The sequence below is a fragment of the Plecotus auritus genome, assembly GCF_963455305.1.
Source record: "Plecotus auritus genome assembly, chromosome: 4".
NCBI classification, from domain to species: domain Eukaryota; kingdom Metazoa; phylum Chordata; class Mammalia; order Chiroptera; family Vespertilionidae; genus Plecotus; species Plecotus auritus.
Genome location: NC_137775.1, coordinates 81,292,506 through 81,310,714, shown reverse-complemented (window position 1 = coordinate 81,310,714; position 18,209 = coordinate 81,292,506). Strand labels below are relative to the sequence as shown.

Here is an 18,209-nt window from a genome sequence, read left to right as displayed (position 1 = left end):
AGGGAAACCAGATAGATGGGGGCAAAGATGGGAGGAAAACTTACACTGTATACTTTGCTTTACATATATATTAATCTATTGCCTATTCACAAAGTTGACTTAACAACTCAAGAAAGAGATTGCAGAAGACAGTGGTTAAAAGTGAAGATTCCTTAGTGAGTGCTGGCTTTGCCACTTACAGTTGTGTGAGACCTTGTTCAAGTTCCCTCTCTGTGTATAGTTTTCTCGTCCATAAAGTTAATTCTTGTAAAGCACTTACAACAAAATGTGTCATACTGTAAGCTGCTGATATCACTATTACTAGGGATACTAAAGATCAATAATTTCATATTACATCTCAAGTGTCTAATATTTGTCACATTTGTAAAAGTGTTAGAAATACCTGACACTTTCCTTGTGTCCCTGTGATGTCATGTTGTGGCTGAAGAGGCTGATAAATGCATGTGGAGTTCTGTTTTTTTGTTTTTCTTGGCCTAGTCATTAAGAGCCTGGCCTGTGAAGCACACTGAATTGGGCTCAAATCCAACATTTCTCAGCACTGAATTCTTTTTTTTTGAGGTGATGTAAGAGATGCAAAGACATTTGCATTGAAATGAATTGGTTGCTTTGATGGGGAGGGCACTGTCCCAAAATCTCAGTTGAAAATGCTATATTCTGAAAGACTAGAAAGGGGCCGCAGGTGTGGCTCAGTGGTTGAGCGTTGACCTATGAACCAGGAGGTCACAGTTCAATTTCCACAGATGCTTGGGTTGCAGGCTCGATCCTAGTAAGGGGAGTGCAGGAGGCAGCTGATCAATGATTCTCTCTCACCATTGATGTTTCAATCTCTCTCTTTCTTCCTCTCTGAAATAAATAAAACTATATTTTAAAAAAAGACTAGGAAGGGAGATCATTCATTCATTTTCAAGTAATGTTTCTGGTCTAAATATGCATTGTGGCAGATCCTATTTCACATCAGCTGTTGCCAGAATAGTCTGGAGAACCATGTTCTGGAGTGGGCTGGTAGCCTAAGCAAGAATGATGAGCACCAAACCTGTGTTTTCATTCTAGAATCAGTTAATGATTCTTTAACTCAGAATGACTAGTCCAGATTATACCTGATGTTGGGCTCATATGGGAGGTGGGAGTCTAGTCAAAACTGGGTGCGTTGTTTTTTAGCTATTTCTTGACCATCCTATTGGTCATCAGTTATGGGCAATGCATGATTTAATTAAAAGATGGCTGGTGCCACAGCTCACTATCTGTAGGGCCTGTTGTTGGAGGAGTTTTCTGTAGTGGGGATGACTCCTGTGGTTAATAGCATCTTTGAGCAATCTTTCAGAAGACCCCAACTCAGAGTACACGCACTTGTAAGGTACTGGGTTGTGCTTAGGAACGGGGCTGTCTCAAGGAAATAAGGCACAAGGCTGGTTCTGTAAAGTTGAAGAATAAATACATTATGCTCAACTTGCCATAGTAGATATGATTGTATATTTTAGGGGAAATTGAGATACAGTGGTGAAGCACCTCAGCTGGTTAGTGAGGGACAGGCCAGAATTGGAGCCGGGCCTCTGGCCTCTCAGACTCCACATACGCTTTTCAGAGGGACACTTTCATCCGTGGGTCCATAGAGTTTAATTATAATGTTTGAGTTCTTCATTTTAAATAGTTTAAAATAATGGGTAAGTATTACCTCAGAAAGGCTACTCTTTTATTTACTTTAAGTTTTGAATATAGAAAGGTTACAAAAATATGATATTTATTGTTGTAACATCTGGACAGTCATCTTTTCCTTACTATCCAAAAACAATAGAAACTAAGAGCTTTTGAGTCAGACCCTTTTTACTTAAGAGGATATTATATTTGGATGTTAACACGATGGAAGTGGGAACTATGCGTTTAATCTAATATGACGTTATGAAGTTGCATATGTCCGCAAGTCTTTGCAATATTTTTGCTCAAGCATTATTTCCTTAGTAACTGTGGCTATGCCTTTTACCTTCAAGACAAAATTTAAAGCTAATTAAAAAACGTGTATTATATTTTTAAAATGACATGTAAACCAACAAAAATCTCAGTGTCCTTGTTGTGGTTAAGAAGGTAAGACATATTCATCCAAAATTGGCAGGTGTTTTTAAAATTTAAATGATAACCAGAAAGTTCCAGAGAATGCCTGGAGGCAGGGAAGCAGGAGGCCTGCAGTGTTGGCTTTCAACCGGATTTGAATTGTGGCCCTGCCACTTTCTAATGGACCTCACACTAAGCCTCACATTCCTGATTGTGCCATCCCAGTGCTGGTGCTGATTGTTGTTAATTAAGAGATGAGCCCGGGAAGGAGCCCTGCTGGGCACCTCCTGCCATATGCCTTGGGCAGGTGTCTCCCCAGCCCCTGTCCCTATGTTTCAGGAAGGAAAAGCCTCTGTGAAGCCTGCAGACCTGGGTAAGCAGCACACTCAGCACCAAGGCCTGTCAAACTGCTTTTAACAAGCTTTTGCTGATGCCCAATGAGGAAAGTTTTTGAAGCAAAGGACTTCTGTCCCTCCTTGTATTTAGTGAGGATGTCTTTGGTGTGTCAAAATGCTAGGTGTGAAAGTAATGAATATATGAAATGACAGCTCTAGTAGTGATTTTTAAATCTTTACTTTTGCAACAACTTTTAAAATCTTACTTATCACCTTTCTGATTGCTTTTTTAAAAAATTTCTTTATTGATTAAGGTATCACATATTTGTCCTCATCCCCCCATTCCCATCCCAAACCCCTCCCCATGCATGCCCCCACCCCCCTGTTGTCCGTGACCACTGGTTAGGCTTATATGCATGCATACAAGTCCTTTGGTTGGTCTCTCCCCCTTACCCCCACCCTCCCCTACCTTCCCTCTGAGGTTTGACAGTCTGATCGATGCTTCCCTGTCTCTGGGTCTGTTTTTGTTCATCAGTTTATGTTGTTCATTATTTCCCCCAGATGAGCGAGATCATTTTGGAAGTAGATACTGGGTGGGGTCCTCACCACTCTCTCCTTCCCATTGTTATTTCTTTCTTCTGTGTAAACACGTGGCCCAGAAAAAGTGGAACCAGACAGCTCCAGCGTCCCACCTGTTTTCATTTTATTTGGAGGGTGTTATTAAATTCATAATTACTTATTATCAGGGATTTCTAGTTTTCAAAAATAATGCATTCTAAAGTGTTTTATTTGTTTGCTCTTGCTTTAATTGTGAAAACTATTATTCAGTTTCTATAATTGGAGAAGGTGATACAGAATTTGTGCATGTCATTGTATGATTAAACTACATTTTCAAGTAAATGGGCTTTAAGTATGTAAATATACTGTTCATGCAAATCACGTTTATATTTCCCAGTGTTATGAAACCAGCTTTGTTTGTATCCATGATTCCGGCTTGTATATTGGAAGGAGAATAGAGGATTAAGGCAGATTAGAGTGTTGGGATAATGTCTGTGTGCTCACACATAAAAATTCTCCAAATCTGGACGTTACTATGGTGATATTAGCAGAAACTTAAGCTTTCAATTGGTATAGAGCAGTGGTCGGCAAACTCATTAGTCAACAGAGCCAAATATCAACAGTACAACGATTGAAATTTCTTTTGAGAGCCAAGTTTTTTAAACTTAAACTTCTTCTAACGCCACTTCTTCAAAATAGACTTGCCCAGGCCGTGGTATTTTGTGGAAGAGCCACACTCAAGGGGCCAAAGAGCCGCATGTGGCTCGCGAGCCACAGTTTGCCGACCACAGGTATAGAGCTTAGTACAGTGCCTGTTGGAGTAACAGGCAAATCAGTCATCTTCTGAGTCAATTTGTTGTGCGAGTGCTGACATCACTTGGATGTGGAGGTTGCTGGTGATGCAGAACTGCCACCAGTCCGTGTCTAGGGAGAACACCTGTCTCCTTTCATGGTGCTCCTGTTAGGCATGGATTATACCCAAGAGGCAGCAGACTCTGCTGAAAAGAGTACCATTCTGGGGTTTAATAGAAATAAAAGAAACATTATTATAGCTGCATTTACTGAGTCAGACTTGTGTTCCAGGCCCATGTGAGCTGTGCTATTACATTATCCCTAATGCATTTAAATCACTTATTCCCATGGAGCTCCGACCGCTTGCTCCTAGTTTATGATCTTAATTAAGTAGAGCGCTTGGGCTCTTTGGACTGAATGCCCACTACTGTCAAACAGGGGTGGTTTCTTGCTAATGTTTGGAGGAAGAGCTCTGAGCTCCGTGAGATTACTGTTTTTATGGTAACAGCACATTTTTGACATTCTGTCAGTCTAGGAGAACATATCCTGCTTCTGTCTCGGTCCCAGGAATGGTTGCCTTTCAATGATTGCTAGTGAGTTACTTGCACATATTAAATAAACAAGAAATTTGAATGAGGGTGCCTTATAGTGATGATACTACTCTTTTTCTTTTAAAATTAAAATGGAGGTAGAGGTGAAGTTGTTTTTAATGGGGGTGGGGGTGGGGTGGTGGCGATGGTTTTCCACTGGAAAGTAATGTTCAGATTTCATTAAGAGTTGCTCCTTATGGAGTGTGTATGGGGAGGGGGAGAATCTCAGGAATTTTCCTTATACTTTTTTCTTCTGTTCATTTCTAGTCTTTATAACCTGGCTTCACTGGAACTGAGAGAGAATCTTCTTACATATCTTCCTGAGTGAGTCTCTGGGGAAAATAAGAGGGATTTTGTACTGTACTGAATGAATTTCTTCAAACATTAAAAAAATAGTACTGTAGTATTTTGTCAAAAAGAGATTCTGTATCTTATGGAAAGTTTGGGAGATGTCAGCTTCTCTTAATGGTCCTTCCTGTGCAATATTAATAAAATCCAAATAATCTTATTTTTGGAAACCAGTTTTAAGTGAGGGTATACCACATTGCTTGGCATTTCTAAGTATTATCTAAGAACTTTTTTTTTTTTTTTATAGCTCTCTTACTCAGCTACGGAGACTAGAAGAACTTGATTTAGGAAACAATGAAATATACAATTTGGTAAGTCTGTATTGTAGAGTGCTTTGAATTTAACTTTTTCCTTACTTATGAACACAAATTTTGAGAGAGATCTGTAGGGATGCTTATAAACCAGTATTTACACATGTTTAGCTTGGCAACATAAAAGAATATGTTACAGTTCACATGGGTTAAGAATTGTGATTTGTGCCCTGGCCAGTATAGCTCAGTGGTTGAGTATCAACCCATGAACCAAGAATCATAGTTCGATTCCCAGTCAGGGCACATGCCCAGGTTGCAAGCTCGATCCCTGGTAGAGGGTGTGCAGGAGGCGGCTGGTCAATGTTTCTCTCTCATCATTGATGTTTCTGTCGCTCTCTCTCTTTCTCTAAAATCAATAAAAATATCTATATATATAAAAGCCTAAGCAACCGTCGTAACCAAAACAACTGATTGGATGACCGAACAGGCTGCGTGGGGTGACCAGGCTGGCAGGGGGGTTAGTGAGGGATGACCAAATGACTGAGCAACAGGCTGTATGGGGTAACCAGGCTGGCAGGGGGTTAGTGAGGGCCAACTAAACAACTGAGCAGTGGGCTGCGTGGGGCAACCAGGCCGGCAGGGGGGTTAGTGAGGGGTGACCAAACGACTAAGCAGCAGGCTGCGTGGGGTGACCAGGCTGGCAGGGGGGGCGGGCAGTGAGGGCTGACCAAATGAGCAGCAGGCTACATGGGGTGACCAGGCTGGCAGTGAGGTCAGTGAGGGGTGACCAAACGACTGGGCAGCAGGCTGAGTGGGGTGACCAGGCCAGCAGGGGGGTTAGTGATGGCTGACCAAATGACTGAGCAGCAGGCTACATGGGGTGACCAGGCTGGCAGGGGGGACAGTGAGGGGTGACCAAACGGCTGAGCAGCAGGCTGCATGGGGTGACCAGGCTGGCGGGGGGAGTTGGGGGTGACCAGGCCAACGGGGGGGGGGGGGGTCAGTTAGGGGCGATCAGGCAAGCAGGCAGGTGAGTAGTTAGGAGCCAGTGGTCCCAGATTGTGAGAGGGATGTCCAATTGCCGGTTTAAGCCTGATCCCCAGGATCGGGTTAAACCAGCAGTCGGACATTGCCCGAGGGGTCCTGAATTAGAGAGTGTACAGACTGGGCTGAGGGGACCCCCCCCCATGCATGAATTTTGTGCACTGGGCCTCTAGTATGTAATAAAAGAGTTATGATTGGGAGGCAGGGAGGGTTAGGAACAGAGATGATGGGCATAACGTGGACATGACTGGCATTGTTGAGTGTTGGGGGTGCTCTTATGAAGCGGGCTTGATATTAGAGAAATACCAACAGACATCCTCTGTGGTACCCCATCATTAACTGTTGAAAATAGGATTTTTTCTTTCTTAATGGGTGACAAAGTTGGATTTTGTTACCATAACGTTATTCTTTTTGTTTTAGCCAGAATCAATTGGAGCTCTCTTACATCTAAAGGATCTTTGGTTGGATGGAAATCAACTGTCAGAATTACCTCAGGTAAGTGGTAATTTCACATATTCTTCCCCAAAACATAAACCAGTAGCCACCACCACTCTCATATCTTCCCTGCTTCTACATGAGATTTTCTATAAAAAGGATTTTAAAATATATATATTCTAGTGGCCCAGTGCACGAAATTCATGCACGGGGGTGGGTGTCCCTCAGCCCGACCTGCACCCTCTCCAATCTGGGACCCCTTGGGTGATGTCTGACTGCCGGTTTAGGCCCGATCCCCTGAGACAGGATCGGGCCTAAACCAGCAGTTGGACATCCCTCTCGCAATCCAGGACTGCTGGCTCCTAACCGCTCACCTGCCTGCCTGCCCGATCGCCCCTAGCCACTCTGCCTGTCAGCCTGCTTGCCCCCAACTGCCCCCCCCCTGCACTGGCCTGATCGCCCCCAACTGCCCTCCCCTGCCAGCCTCATGGCCCCCAACTTCCCTCCCCCGCTGGCCTCATGGCCCCCAACTGCCCTCCCCTGCCGGCCTCATGGCCCCCAACTGCCCTCCCCTGCCGACCTCATGGTCCCCAACTGCTCTCCCCTGCTGGCCTCATGGCCCCCAACTGCCCTCCTCTGCTGGCCTCATGGCCCCCAACATCCCTCCTCAGCTGGCCTCATGGCCTCCAACTGCCCTCCCTGGCTGGTTTCCTGGTCTAATTAATTAGTATATTACCCTTTTATTAGTATAGATATCTTTATTGATTTCAGAGGAAGGGAGAGGGAGAGAGAGAGAGAAACATCAGTGATGAGAGAAGAGTCATTGATCAGCTGCCTCCTGCACACCCCCTATTTAGGGATCGAGCCCACAACCCGGGCATGTGCCCTGACCGAGAATCAAACCGTGACCTCCTGGTTCATAGTTCGACACTCAACCACTGAGCTATGCTGGCAGTGCTGTAAAAGGGATCTTGAAAACCAAAAACTTTGGTTGAAAGAGCACATTTGGAGAACTATATTGAGCATTCATTATGCTATATTGCCAGAGAAAAACTGAGAGCCCCAACCCACTATTTCTAAAGATAGAAACTATATCCTTTAGTGTGTGAAGTCTTAATCCTTGCTACCCACATGGCTTACTTCTAGCCCAGCAAATTTGTAAATTACTGGGACCCCTGATTCTGATGGTATACATTTTTGCCACTCTTTGTGATGTGCCTTTTGGGCATAATATTGACCACATTTTGCCCTGCAAATGGTGTGAAAGCAATATTAAAGGTTTTTATTTCAAAAGTGGGCATTTTCCTCTTATTTTTTCCCCTCTAGCTATTACTGAATTTCATCCTCTGGTGCGTAGTCCAGCCAGTCTTAAAGTCAGGGTTTATTTCATGATGGGCAGGTGCTTGTATTTGACAGTAATTCTCATCTGTCTCTGCCCAGCAGTGAGCTCCAGTGTGGTGGGATGTGCATTTCAGGTGGGGAATGCCATCTCGACCTAGGGAGTCTTGACACTAGAAAGAAGGACCAGAGTGAAAATGTACCTGTTGTAGTGGTAGCCCTGGAATTTCCATGACATCACTTAGAGCTAGTGGAAGTAGGAACTAATTTGAGTCTATTTCTGAGGTCTTGGCTGCATTTGGGCAAAGGATAGGACTGATTAGCAATAGGTGTTGTGAGGGTTTAATACTTAGATTTCTCTAGAAAAATGTGAGAAATCCTGATTGAGAGAATTCTAGTTATTTTAGGAGTCAAAGGATAGAGAGAGGAAATACCAGGAAGTTATCAGGGAAGTAATAAAATATCAGCTATTAGACATGAGGGGGGAAGAGTATATGTGTGTGCAAACGTGCATAAATGATTATATGCAAAGTGCCACATCCTAAACATCAAGAAATTAAAATACCAGTGATTGTGTTATAAATGGTTAAACATCTCAGTTGCTTTTCTTGTATAAACTTCTGTTAAATCAGAACTAAAACATCAGACAGTTTCAAATAATTAGAATTATTTTTGTCTCCATCGATGACAGAAAGAAAAGGATACAATGACATCGTTAAAAGGAATTAATGAAAAAGCAAAACAACTGCAGGGATCTGGTGTGAAATTAATAGACATGTAGTCTGCTTTCCCATAGACAGGAAATGCAGGGGCGGGTCATAGGATGCATATTGGTAGGAGATAAACTGGAAAGAATAGATTAGACCAAATTAAATACAGATTGAGGAGTTTGTACTTCTGAAGACATTGGGAATCCACTAGACTTTCTTGAGTAGATGGGTGGTCTGATTATGTGACCAGAGCTAGCTATGTTTCCAGGAGGGAAATATGGGAGCCAGATTGTAGAACAAACTTGGGTAGAGAGAGGCCAAGAGGCAGAGCTAACAGTCTGGGCCAGAGGGTAATGAGAGTGGGCACTTTACTGAGTGGCAGTGGAATGGAAAAGGGGAAGCAGTTATAAGAGAAAACAAGGACTTTTGTGAATGGAAGGGAAGGTAACTCTTGAATAGACTGTTAGACTCATCCAGGTACTTGTCCCACTCCTGGGTAGATTGTTTTCCTTACAAGCAGTATGCGAGTTCTTTCTTCCCTTGATGTTAAATGTGTCAGTGGGTCTGTATGCTCCAGTTTTTCTGGGAAGCAACTGCATTGATGTTTGTTGTAACAAGTACTACCTGTCATGGGAGACAAAAAGTAGATGGTTTCTTAACAGAGACAATCTCAGGGTCCCCTTGATTGCTTCCAAACTCGGAGAACTGGATTCTAGCCTCTTATTTCCCCCTGGTTCTGTGACCTTAAAGTTACTTGTTCTCTCTCAGTGCCAATCTCTTCATCTGTTAAGTGAATGATTCCTTGCCTGCCTGAAGTTGGAGGACTTGGCATCGCTCCCAGCTCTGTGACTGATTCATGCAGCTTCCCGTTTTCATTGGAAGGGGGTCTGGAAACTTACTCCAGCCTTCACATCTAGATAGACGCTGAAGAAACATCCTTAGGACTACTCTGGGATTTGGTTGCAAAATATCACTGTAAGAAATTTCTCTGTGCTATGGCAGGTTTAAGCATGAGTTTCTTTTTCTGTGTCACTGATGTAGGAAATAGGAAATCTGAAGAACCTGCTATGCTTAGATGTCTCTGAAAACAGGTTGGAAAGACTTCCTGAAGAAATCAGTGGCCTGACTTCATTAACAGATTTAGTCATTTCCCAGAACTTACTAGAAACGATTCCGGATGGCATTGGTACGTATTGGAATTAACTAAGTCCTAAAGGCGCTGGCTGTTCGGGCATTTGGAGGATTCTCTGATCCTTCAGTCACCACAGTCAGGAGCTGGGGATGTGGTTCCTTTAGTTTCCTTGTTTGTTTTTTAAGAAGGAATGCAAAAATAATACAATTTAAGTTTCTATATGAAAGTATTTCTTTCACCTTGTTTTGGTAGCAATTATAGGTATTATTACTTAAAATTGTTGACTCATTTACTTCATCCATACCTTGTCTCAGTGACTTCAGTAGGGATTAGCCTACTGAATGTGTTTCAGGCATATGAGCCTTCATTAAGAAATTTCTAATTGAGCATTCTAAATAGTTGAGGAGAAAGTAACTCTGACCTTATTGCATAACCTGGGGAAGGGCTGCTCAAGCTGGCATGGTGCGCTGGAGTGAGCCTTTTCTGATACATTGAGAATAATCTTTTACATTAACCATTCTGTGTTGTTTCTTTTTTAAAAAAATTAGCCCAGACATTTTTTTTAGCATAAAGGAATTCATTTAAGTTTGAGAAAATAAATGCAAACAGAGAAGGTACACACAGACGTGGACTAGCAGCCCCACCGTAGTAAAGCATTGTAAGAAGCTACATTTAACAATTTAGCTGTCATAGAATTTCTGTCTTTGACCATCATTAAACTTTTATTCAAAACATCGAAGGGATTTTCTGAAACTTTCAGTAGTTGGAGAAGCTGTATGGCAGAGGACTACTTCCTTCCTGGGGTTTGGTCAGGATGAAGGTGACAGCAGCTCAGCCACAATATAGACATTGCCTTTTGGGGATTTTGACTCAAGGTAGAAACGTTCACGGAGAATCATATATGGCATGTGAAAGCAGTTGTAGAAGCTGGCGGTGTTTTAGTGCCTGTAATAGGAAGAAATAGGGGCACGAGGTGGCTAGTTTTAAGCATTTGAAAGGCTCTCATGGAGGAGGAGGAGGAGATGTATTATATCTTCTAGTTCAAATGGGAAAAGTCAAGGACCGTGAATCTCAATTTAATTTAAGAAAGGCTTTAAAAGAAATATTTGTACAAGTTAGTTTGGGCTGGTTAGTGAAGAAGTGAGCACCCTGCCACTAGACGTATTCCAGGGAAGCTGCAAGACCACTCGTCAGTACGACTATTAGGGAGATTCCTCTGTTGGGGCGAGATGTGTCGGGTGTGGGATACCGTGTGCCCTGTGGAGAACGCCAGTGTGCCTGCCTCTTGACAGGACAGGGTTCACAGTTGCCTGGAACTCTCTGGGACAGTGGTAATTATGGCTGATGGTACTAAATAAAGAGCTCAAGGAGGTTAGTTCTGCGTTGCCCTGTAGGGCACCCAAGGCAAGCTAATCTTTTCGACATTTCCCTTTCTCCAGCTTTATGTCTCTCCTAAGATAGAGGCTGCTTTCTGGTTTTCCTGGGGAAGGTTAATCATGCCAGCCACTCTTAGTAGATAGCAGAGGACATCTGCTCTGTAGGCTGAGTCCTCTGAGTTGTAGTTGAGAATGAGAATCTGAATGATTTGGGATTTTCTTCACTCGGGGGGGGACCCGAGGAGGCTGCAGTAAACAGATTCTTCTTTTCCATGGTGGACTCGGTTTTTCATGGCACTTTTCAAAGGTTACCATCTCATTCTGCATGTATAGAAATACTATAATACAGGGATCTTCACTAAGTCATTCTCAGTCATAAGTGATGGAATAAACTGCTCTTTAGTATTCTTTGTTTTTAGTAGGAGGATTCTTGGAGTAAGATAAAAGCCTGTCTCCTGTTTTAAAAGATCCATTAAGAGCCAGCTGTTTAATTTTCTTTAAAATTTCTGGCTTTGATATGATACTTTTGGTAGTGACTTTTAAAATGATTGGCTTCTAATTGCTGACTTTTTGATGTTCTGAGCAAATTGTTTTAACCCCCAACCTTTAGTGATCTGAATGAGAATGATGTAATTTCATAATGTGAAAAGCTGGGTGAGGAAAAAATGAATAACTAATTATAGCAAGAAAGAATAGCAGATAGGGAAATACCAAATGATGATTAGGAAAACAATTGTTACTAATGAGTTTAATAATTTTTCAGGAAAACTAAAGAAGCTGTCAATCTTGAAGGTGGATCAGAACAGACTAACACAGTTACCTGAAACAATTGGGGACTGTGAGAGCCTCACTGAATTGGTTCTCACAGAAAACCGACTCCTGGTGAGTGTGGTTTGTGCATTCAAATGGTTATTTATACAACTTGTCAGGGTGGATTCTACTTATTTGTAATTTGGGTGCACTAAATGGAAATTTCCTTATGTTACACACAAAAAAGGGACTTGCGAAGAAGCAAATACATGACATGAAGATGACCGGTTTTTAATCTGCGTAAGTGAGGAAAGTGGTATTTCCGCCTCCCTGTCAGAGGTGTGTGCCACTGTGGTGCTCCCAGTACAGGGACTGCAATGACACCAGTGAGGGGCAGGGATCAGCTCTGCTGGTGGATGTGCCGCTGCCGCTGCCGCTGCCGTGGGGGCCAAGGGCCTCGGGCCTCAGAGGAAGCACTGTTCTCTCCAGGTTCTGTAACAAAAGGGAAGAGTGGGAGAGACGGGCAGGAAATGGTGGCTGGCCAGGAAAGCCTGGTGGGACTGGGGGAGGAATGCTTTTTGGGGGGAAGCTAGAGAGTGGTATCTGCTGGGCTTTGATGTGAGCTCACCCCATCCTAGAAATAGAAGGTGGAGGTGACTGCAGGCGTCCTGCACTTGGACCAGGCTTCCTGTCCTACCTGGGCGCAGGCCTTGGAATGTACCACCTGTGGGGGCAGGTCAGCAGGGTGACAGCAAATCTCAGTTGCCTTCTCACTTCCTGCTGCTGCCTTTGTTTTCATCAGTCCTCCATCTATCACTTCATCTCCTTTTTTAATAGTCTTTTAGCCGTTTTTTTTTTCTTCAGTTTACTTTCCTACATTCCTCTTCTTGCTGTCTTTATTTTGCCACTTTATTTTTTACTCTGCTTTTCATTCTCCGTCTTCCTCTTTTTCTTCTTCTTCTTTTTTTAATAAAAGAGAAAGTAATGGTCTTTTGGTGAAAAGAGCAATAAAGGACAGCAAGAGTTGACCAAAGACAGAATCAGCGGGAGAGCGGCTGCATCTCCTCAGGCAGTGCAAGCCGACTCCTCAGGCAGGTTTGTGGTTTTAGGCTTACAAATAGTAATCATAACAGTTTTTAAAAAATATATATTTTTATTCAGAGAGGAATGAAGAGGGAGAGAGAGATAGAAACATCAATGATCAGAGAATCATTGACTGGCTGCCTTCTGCATGCCCCCCCACTGGAGATGGAGCCCGCAACCTGGGCATGTGCCCAGACTAGAAATCAAACTCTGACTTCCTGGTTCCTAGGTTGCACTCAACCCCTGAGCCATACCAGCCAGGCCATAATAATTTAAAAAATAACATTAAATAAATAAATAAATAAAAATAACATTTACCCTCAGATTCCTTTGGAGTGTTGGAAGACACCCCACCCCCATCCTGTAGGATTCAGTGCTCCAGTGCTCCACACAGTGGCCCTTACAGCCTTCTCTCTTCCCTGGGGTCACGGCACCTCTGCTCAGCACTCGGGTCACCTGCCCCAGCACTGTGGCTTCTGTAGACAGCCACGCGATCACATCAGTGTGGTTCTTGAAGGTGTGCACAGGGTAGGGGTGAATCTTGAAGATAATTAAATTCTCATTTGGGTTGAAGAGCCTTCATTATCTCTTTATTAGGTGTTTTTCTCTTCCCAACCAAAATGCAAAATATTTAAGTCCACATCCCCAAGTGAAATTCACAAATATTTGATACTCAGGAAGAATGCTTACTTCTGTCCCTCGATGAGATTACATTCTTTAGTCTTTGAAAAGCTCTGTTTTATTGTGCCATGTTAAAATATGTGTTAATAATAAAAATGTTATTTTAACAGACCTTACCTAAGAGCATTGGAAAACTTAAGAAGTTGAGCAACTTGAATGCAGACAGAAATAAATTAGTGTCTTTACCAAAAGAGGTATGTGCTTAAAAAAAATAAAATAATAATTACAAAGAAATTATAATAATACAGAAGGGATCAAACATGTCAAATACTTTAAAAAGACTTATGTGGTGCTTTTTAAATGCATGAACTCTCGTTTGTGAGTATAGACATGGTTGGAGGAATTACATCAAAGAGTGATCATCAATAACACTGAAGGGTGGGTGGAAGAGAGAGACTGAGGCTTTGGCCTTGGCCGACAGTAAGCAGTGACACCATAGACAAGCCTGGTGGTTTGGGGGTTTGGCAGAGGAAGGGGATGACTTTGGGTTTGATTTAATTTAATGTGAAGTGAAACTGCCCCATAAGCCATTGGAATGATAAAAATGGGTCTTGATGTCACGTTGTTCCTGGGCAGAGTGAGTGAGCTCTTCACCAAGCCACCCACACAGAGGAAGGCAAATGGGAAGCAACAGCTGGATTTTCAGGACTTTTTCTTGTCCGTGCTTCAAGCAGGAGAAAATGGATGGTTGCTGCCCATTGTGGAGAGTGGTGTGAGGACTTAGAGGCTGTGACATTCTGCAGGGGAGGTGAAAATGCTCAAAAGGAGAAGGAAGCCCATAGCATGACAAACAAGCATCTGGTGTGTTGTTTAAAAGAAGGCTTACTTTCTACTAGGAAGTAGGAGAATGTTATTGGAGATGGGCAGTGTTGAGCTTGACTTTTTAAATTAACAACAGAGCCTAGAACTAAGCTTAAGTCACCGTTTTTCTCTTCATCACTGTTGGTGAGTCCCTTTCCCTTCGTTTGGGCCTCACATAACAAGGTGTGGGATTGTGTGATGTGGTCACTGGCCAGGTGTAGTTTCCTTTGTATTTCTGTTTTGACAGTTTTCAACATCCTTGGAATAATTTCAAAGCTGCCATCTAACCAGCCAGAACTTGAGGAGCTCTTATTTTCCTGGGACACTTCTCAGGGTGTCTGAACTTGGCCTCATTCCTTCCTTCCTTTCCTCATCTCCGTGCCCTGCCCTCCGTGTCCCAGTCTGCTCCCTGGGTTAGATGGCCAGCGTCCCTGAACGGAAGCACAAGGACATTCATTGTAAATGTGACCATATTCTGACATATCCTCAGTCTGAACACTGGCATCCAAATAAAACTGTTCCCAGCTCTCCTAAGTCTACATCTCAGCCTAATTGGGGCACAACTAAGAGATTCTGCTAATTAAAACATGTGGTTCCAGTCTCTAAGTGATAAACCAGAATACAGAGCTGAGCATTATTCTGCACATTAATCGTACTCCTGTGGGGATAGTACACATACATGGGTGACGGATCAGATGTAAACACAGGCACTGAGAGGTAGAAAAGATTTATGACTTTCTTTCTCAAGGCCCCCCTCTGGACTAGGAGCTTTCATGTGTTACCTCTGAGTCCTCACTCCGCTCTGAAGGTCATGGGATTTCCTCATTTCACAGAGGAGGAAACAGGCCATCAAGGAGCTTTCTGCTAGGGCTCACATAGCTAGTGGTCTAGAACTGGGCTGCAAAGATGTGTCTCCCACAGCCAGCTCACAGCTCACGGCTCTTCACTGGCTAGGAATAGCTTGGCCCCTCAGCTAATACTGACTCAGCCCAACCTTTTCATCTATGTGACCTTGAGGTGTGGCAGGATCTTAATTAGATAAAGAAAGGTCAAGTTATCTTTAGTTTGGGCATTTTAGAAAATTAATATATTTTAGAAATATTTCAATGTGGATGCCGAAGAGAGCACTTTTCAGTATAATGTTAATCCCCAGTTTCATCCCACTTCCCACTTCCCGTTCCCTTTCTTTTGATTTTCTCTCAAAGGAACACATTCTAGACAAGAGCTTTAGAATTTTATTCTTACAGGACTCAGCATCATGTTAGCCTCAGTTCTCTGTTCACTTTAAGAGAATGAAACTTGTACTCATGTTTCTTTTAGAGAGTTATGCTTAGTGCATGCTGTGTGTCTGCATGCATTTACTAGAAACAGCTTTTTATGATTTGAAAAGTGAAAGTATTTCTAACTTCAAAGCATTTTAGTTAGCTCTATCTACTTTCTGAGAAATTATCATTGGTTTTCTGGCATTGAGAGTTTGATGCAGGAATGAGGTCTGTGCCTGTTCCTCAGCTGCCGGATACAGCAGAGAATGTATCAGGAACTGGATCTTTCCAGCACACCTTCACTCCTGCCCATACACTCAGCCCCAGAGTCAGAGGTGCACTGAGCATGTGTCTCTAATTCTGCTTCAGGTCACAGCGTGGTAGCCCGCAGAAATGGCTGAGTGCTTGCCTCTGACCACTGGGGCTGAGCAGCCAAGCCACCAAGGGCCTCCTGACCTCGAACTGCGTCATGTTGGTCTGGGCTGCACCATCATGCCATGAGTCTGTGCGTTGAGTGTGCTAGGCCCTGTGACCCTGTGTGTGCGCGTGTGTGTGTGTGGGTGGGGGGAGGCTTATGCCCAGTGACCACATGTGTGCACTCGCTTTGTCTCCAACTTGATACCATTTGGTCAAATCCTGCACTTGCCTGGTTGGATTATTTTCTTTCAAGCCTTTATACTTTCTCTTGAACAATTAAGTTGCACGCATGACATATCTAAACAGAAATGCTGACCAATTCAATTTATATGCCAAAAAGCCTTAGTTGTATTAATTGCCATTGGCCTGCTGTGCTGTGTAGTTCTTCCTAGTTTTTGTCTTTTTTTCAATTTGATAATATTGTATATTGTCAGTTTTATAGCACAGCTTCTTAGTCTGTAGCAGCATTTATTTGCATTTTTTCCAAATGCTTGAGGGGAAAATGTTTGTACTGTGTGGGTCCCAATAGTCGATTGTTTGTGTTTTGTGGTGTTATTCGTAGTAAACATTTGCAAATCAATGAATGTCTCTTGTTTTCTTAATTGTTAGCTGCTTGGAAATTTAGAAAAGTCAGGTAAACTTGCTATCCTGTAAGTATGGTTCAGACCACAGTTGCATCTCTACCTTCCATTTGCTTTGTAAATGCATGAAGATTCAAATCGGCAGACTGCTCCGTGTGTACTTCATTGTAAAATATTGGACATTTTCCTCTAAATTCATTTTTTTTAATGACTGCATGGCCTGGAACTTTATTTGTTATGTCAAATTTGTTCAGATTATTTTCTCATAAGAGAATGCTTTTCTGTGAATTACATTTTAAGTTCTTCAGAAACTCTCAGAGGCATAACTTGGTGGCTCATCTGTCTTCACTAAATCCTAGTTATTGGCACTATTCCATCTCTAATGGAAAGGCTAGATTTGCTTGATTTGCTACATGTGGCATGCTTCTGATTTTTCAAGCAACTTGTTTGTATATTTTATTTCTCATCCTGTTGCTTAAGTATGTATGCTTCTGGGAATAGGAGGTTCCCTAAAACTCATATTTTGGGTAGAGGGAGGAATGAAGGAGGAGAGGCTGTGTTATCTGACAGGGAGTTGGTGTATATGTGTTCATGGGTATGATAAGGACAGCCAGCAACTTCATAATATTCCCCAAACAAATCTTCACTTTAAATAGCCTGGTCCACGAAGAATTTCTGGCTGGAAGAGATTGAGCATATTTCCAAGTTTAGACCCCAGTCTTTTGTATGCATTAGGTCAAAATAGTCATGACCCTAAATACATCACACCTGTCCTACCTGAGACAGGTAGGATTTACAGATTGTTGGACAGAGCCTGTCCTTTGTCGACATTAATTACCTATAAATGTTACTGTGATATTCAGAAATGTCTGTGGTGGTCAGGTATTATTATTACAATTTAAAGTTATTTCAGTGAATAATTTAGAATGTTCCCATCATATTCTAAATGATTTATTGATAAATAAAAGATACTATCAAACCTGAAAAATACTAGAATAAAATATAGTTGACCATTGGATTTCAAAATAGAGAAAGCATTCCTAAACTTAAAGAGGAAATAAATCATAAAAGAAACAGTTGATGGATTTGCCTATGCAAAAGTTAGATTTCTGATCTTTAAGAAGGTACCGATAGCCTGGAGGCAGGGTGACATTTACAACATTACAGATGAATAAGGTCTCTCCTTACTTTATTAAAAAATTTTTTATGTCATTGAGAAAAATATGTTTCCACTATGGAAAGTGGACAAAAATTAAAGCAAAAAATCCTCCCCTTCACAAGAATCAGTAAGTGATTCATAGAAGAAAAAAAGGAAATGGCTATAAATATAAAAAAATGTAGCCCCATTAGTATCCACAGAAATGTTAATGGAAGCATTTTGACTATTAGATTTTCAAGATTAAAAAAAAATAATAATGCTACCAAATTTTCGCAAGGCTACAGGAAAGTGCATATTATTATGAAAGTATAAATTATTATGGCTTCTCTGGTGGGGAATGTGATATTATTATTAAAAACTTTAAAAGTGTGCATACCGTTTGATTCTGCAGTTCCACTTCTAAGACTTTTATCCTGAGAAAAAAAATTACAGATATACACCAAGAGTGTGCACAGGAGTATTTCTCACAGTACATATAGGGGCAGCTAACATGTGCCAGGCAACAGGCCAACCATGTAGA

General features: G+C 42.2%; 1 protein-coding gene across 1 annotated transcript in view; it reads left to right on the top strand.

The window, feature by feature from the left end:
• The window catches only part of LRRC1 (leucine rich repeat containing 1), a 139,957-nt gene that overhangs the window by 104,734 nt on the left and 17,014 nt on the right, over positions 1-18,209 (top strand). The window contains exons 5-10 of the mRNA XM_080666333.1: positions 4,589-4,645; positions 4,917-4,980; positions 6,385-6,459; positions 9,489-9,633; positions 11,719-11,837; positions 13,580-13,663. Of these exons, the coding sequence (XP_080522459.1) occupies positions 4,589-4,645; positions 4,917-4,980; positions 6,385-6,459; positions 9,489-9,633; positions 11,719-11,837; positions 13,580-13,663 (544 nt within the window). The remainder of the gene's footprint in view (positions 1-4,588; positions 4,646-4,916; positions 4,981-6,384; positions 6,460-9,488; positions 9,634-11,718; positions 11,838-13,579; positions 13,664-18,209) is intronic.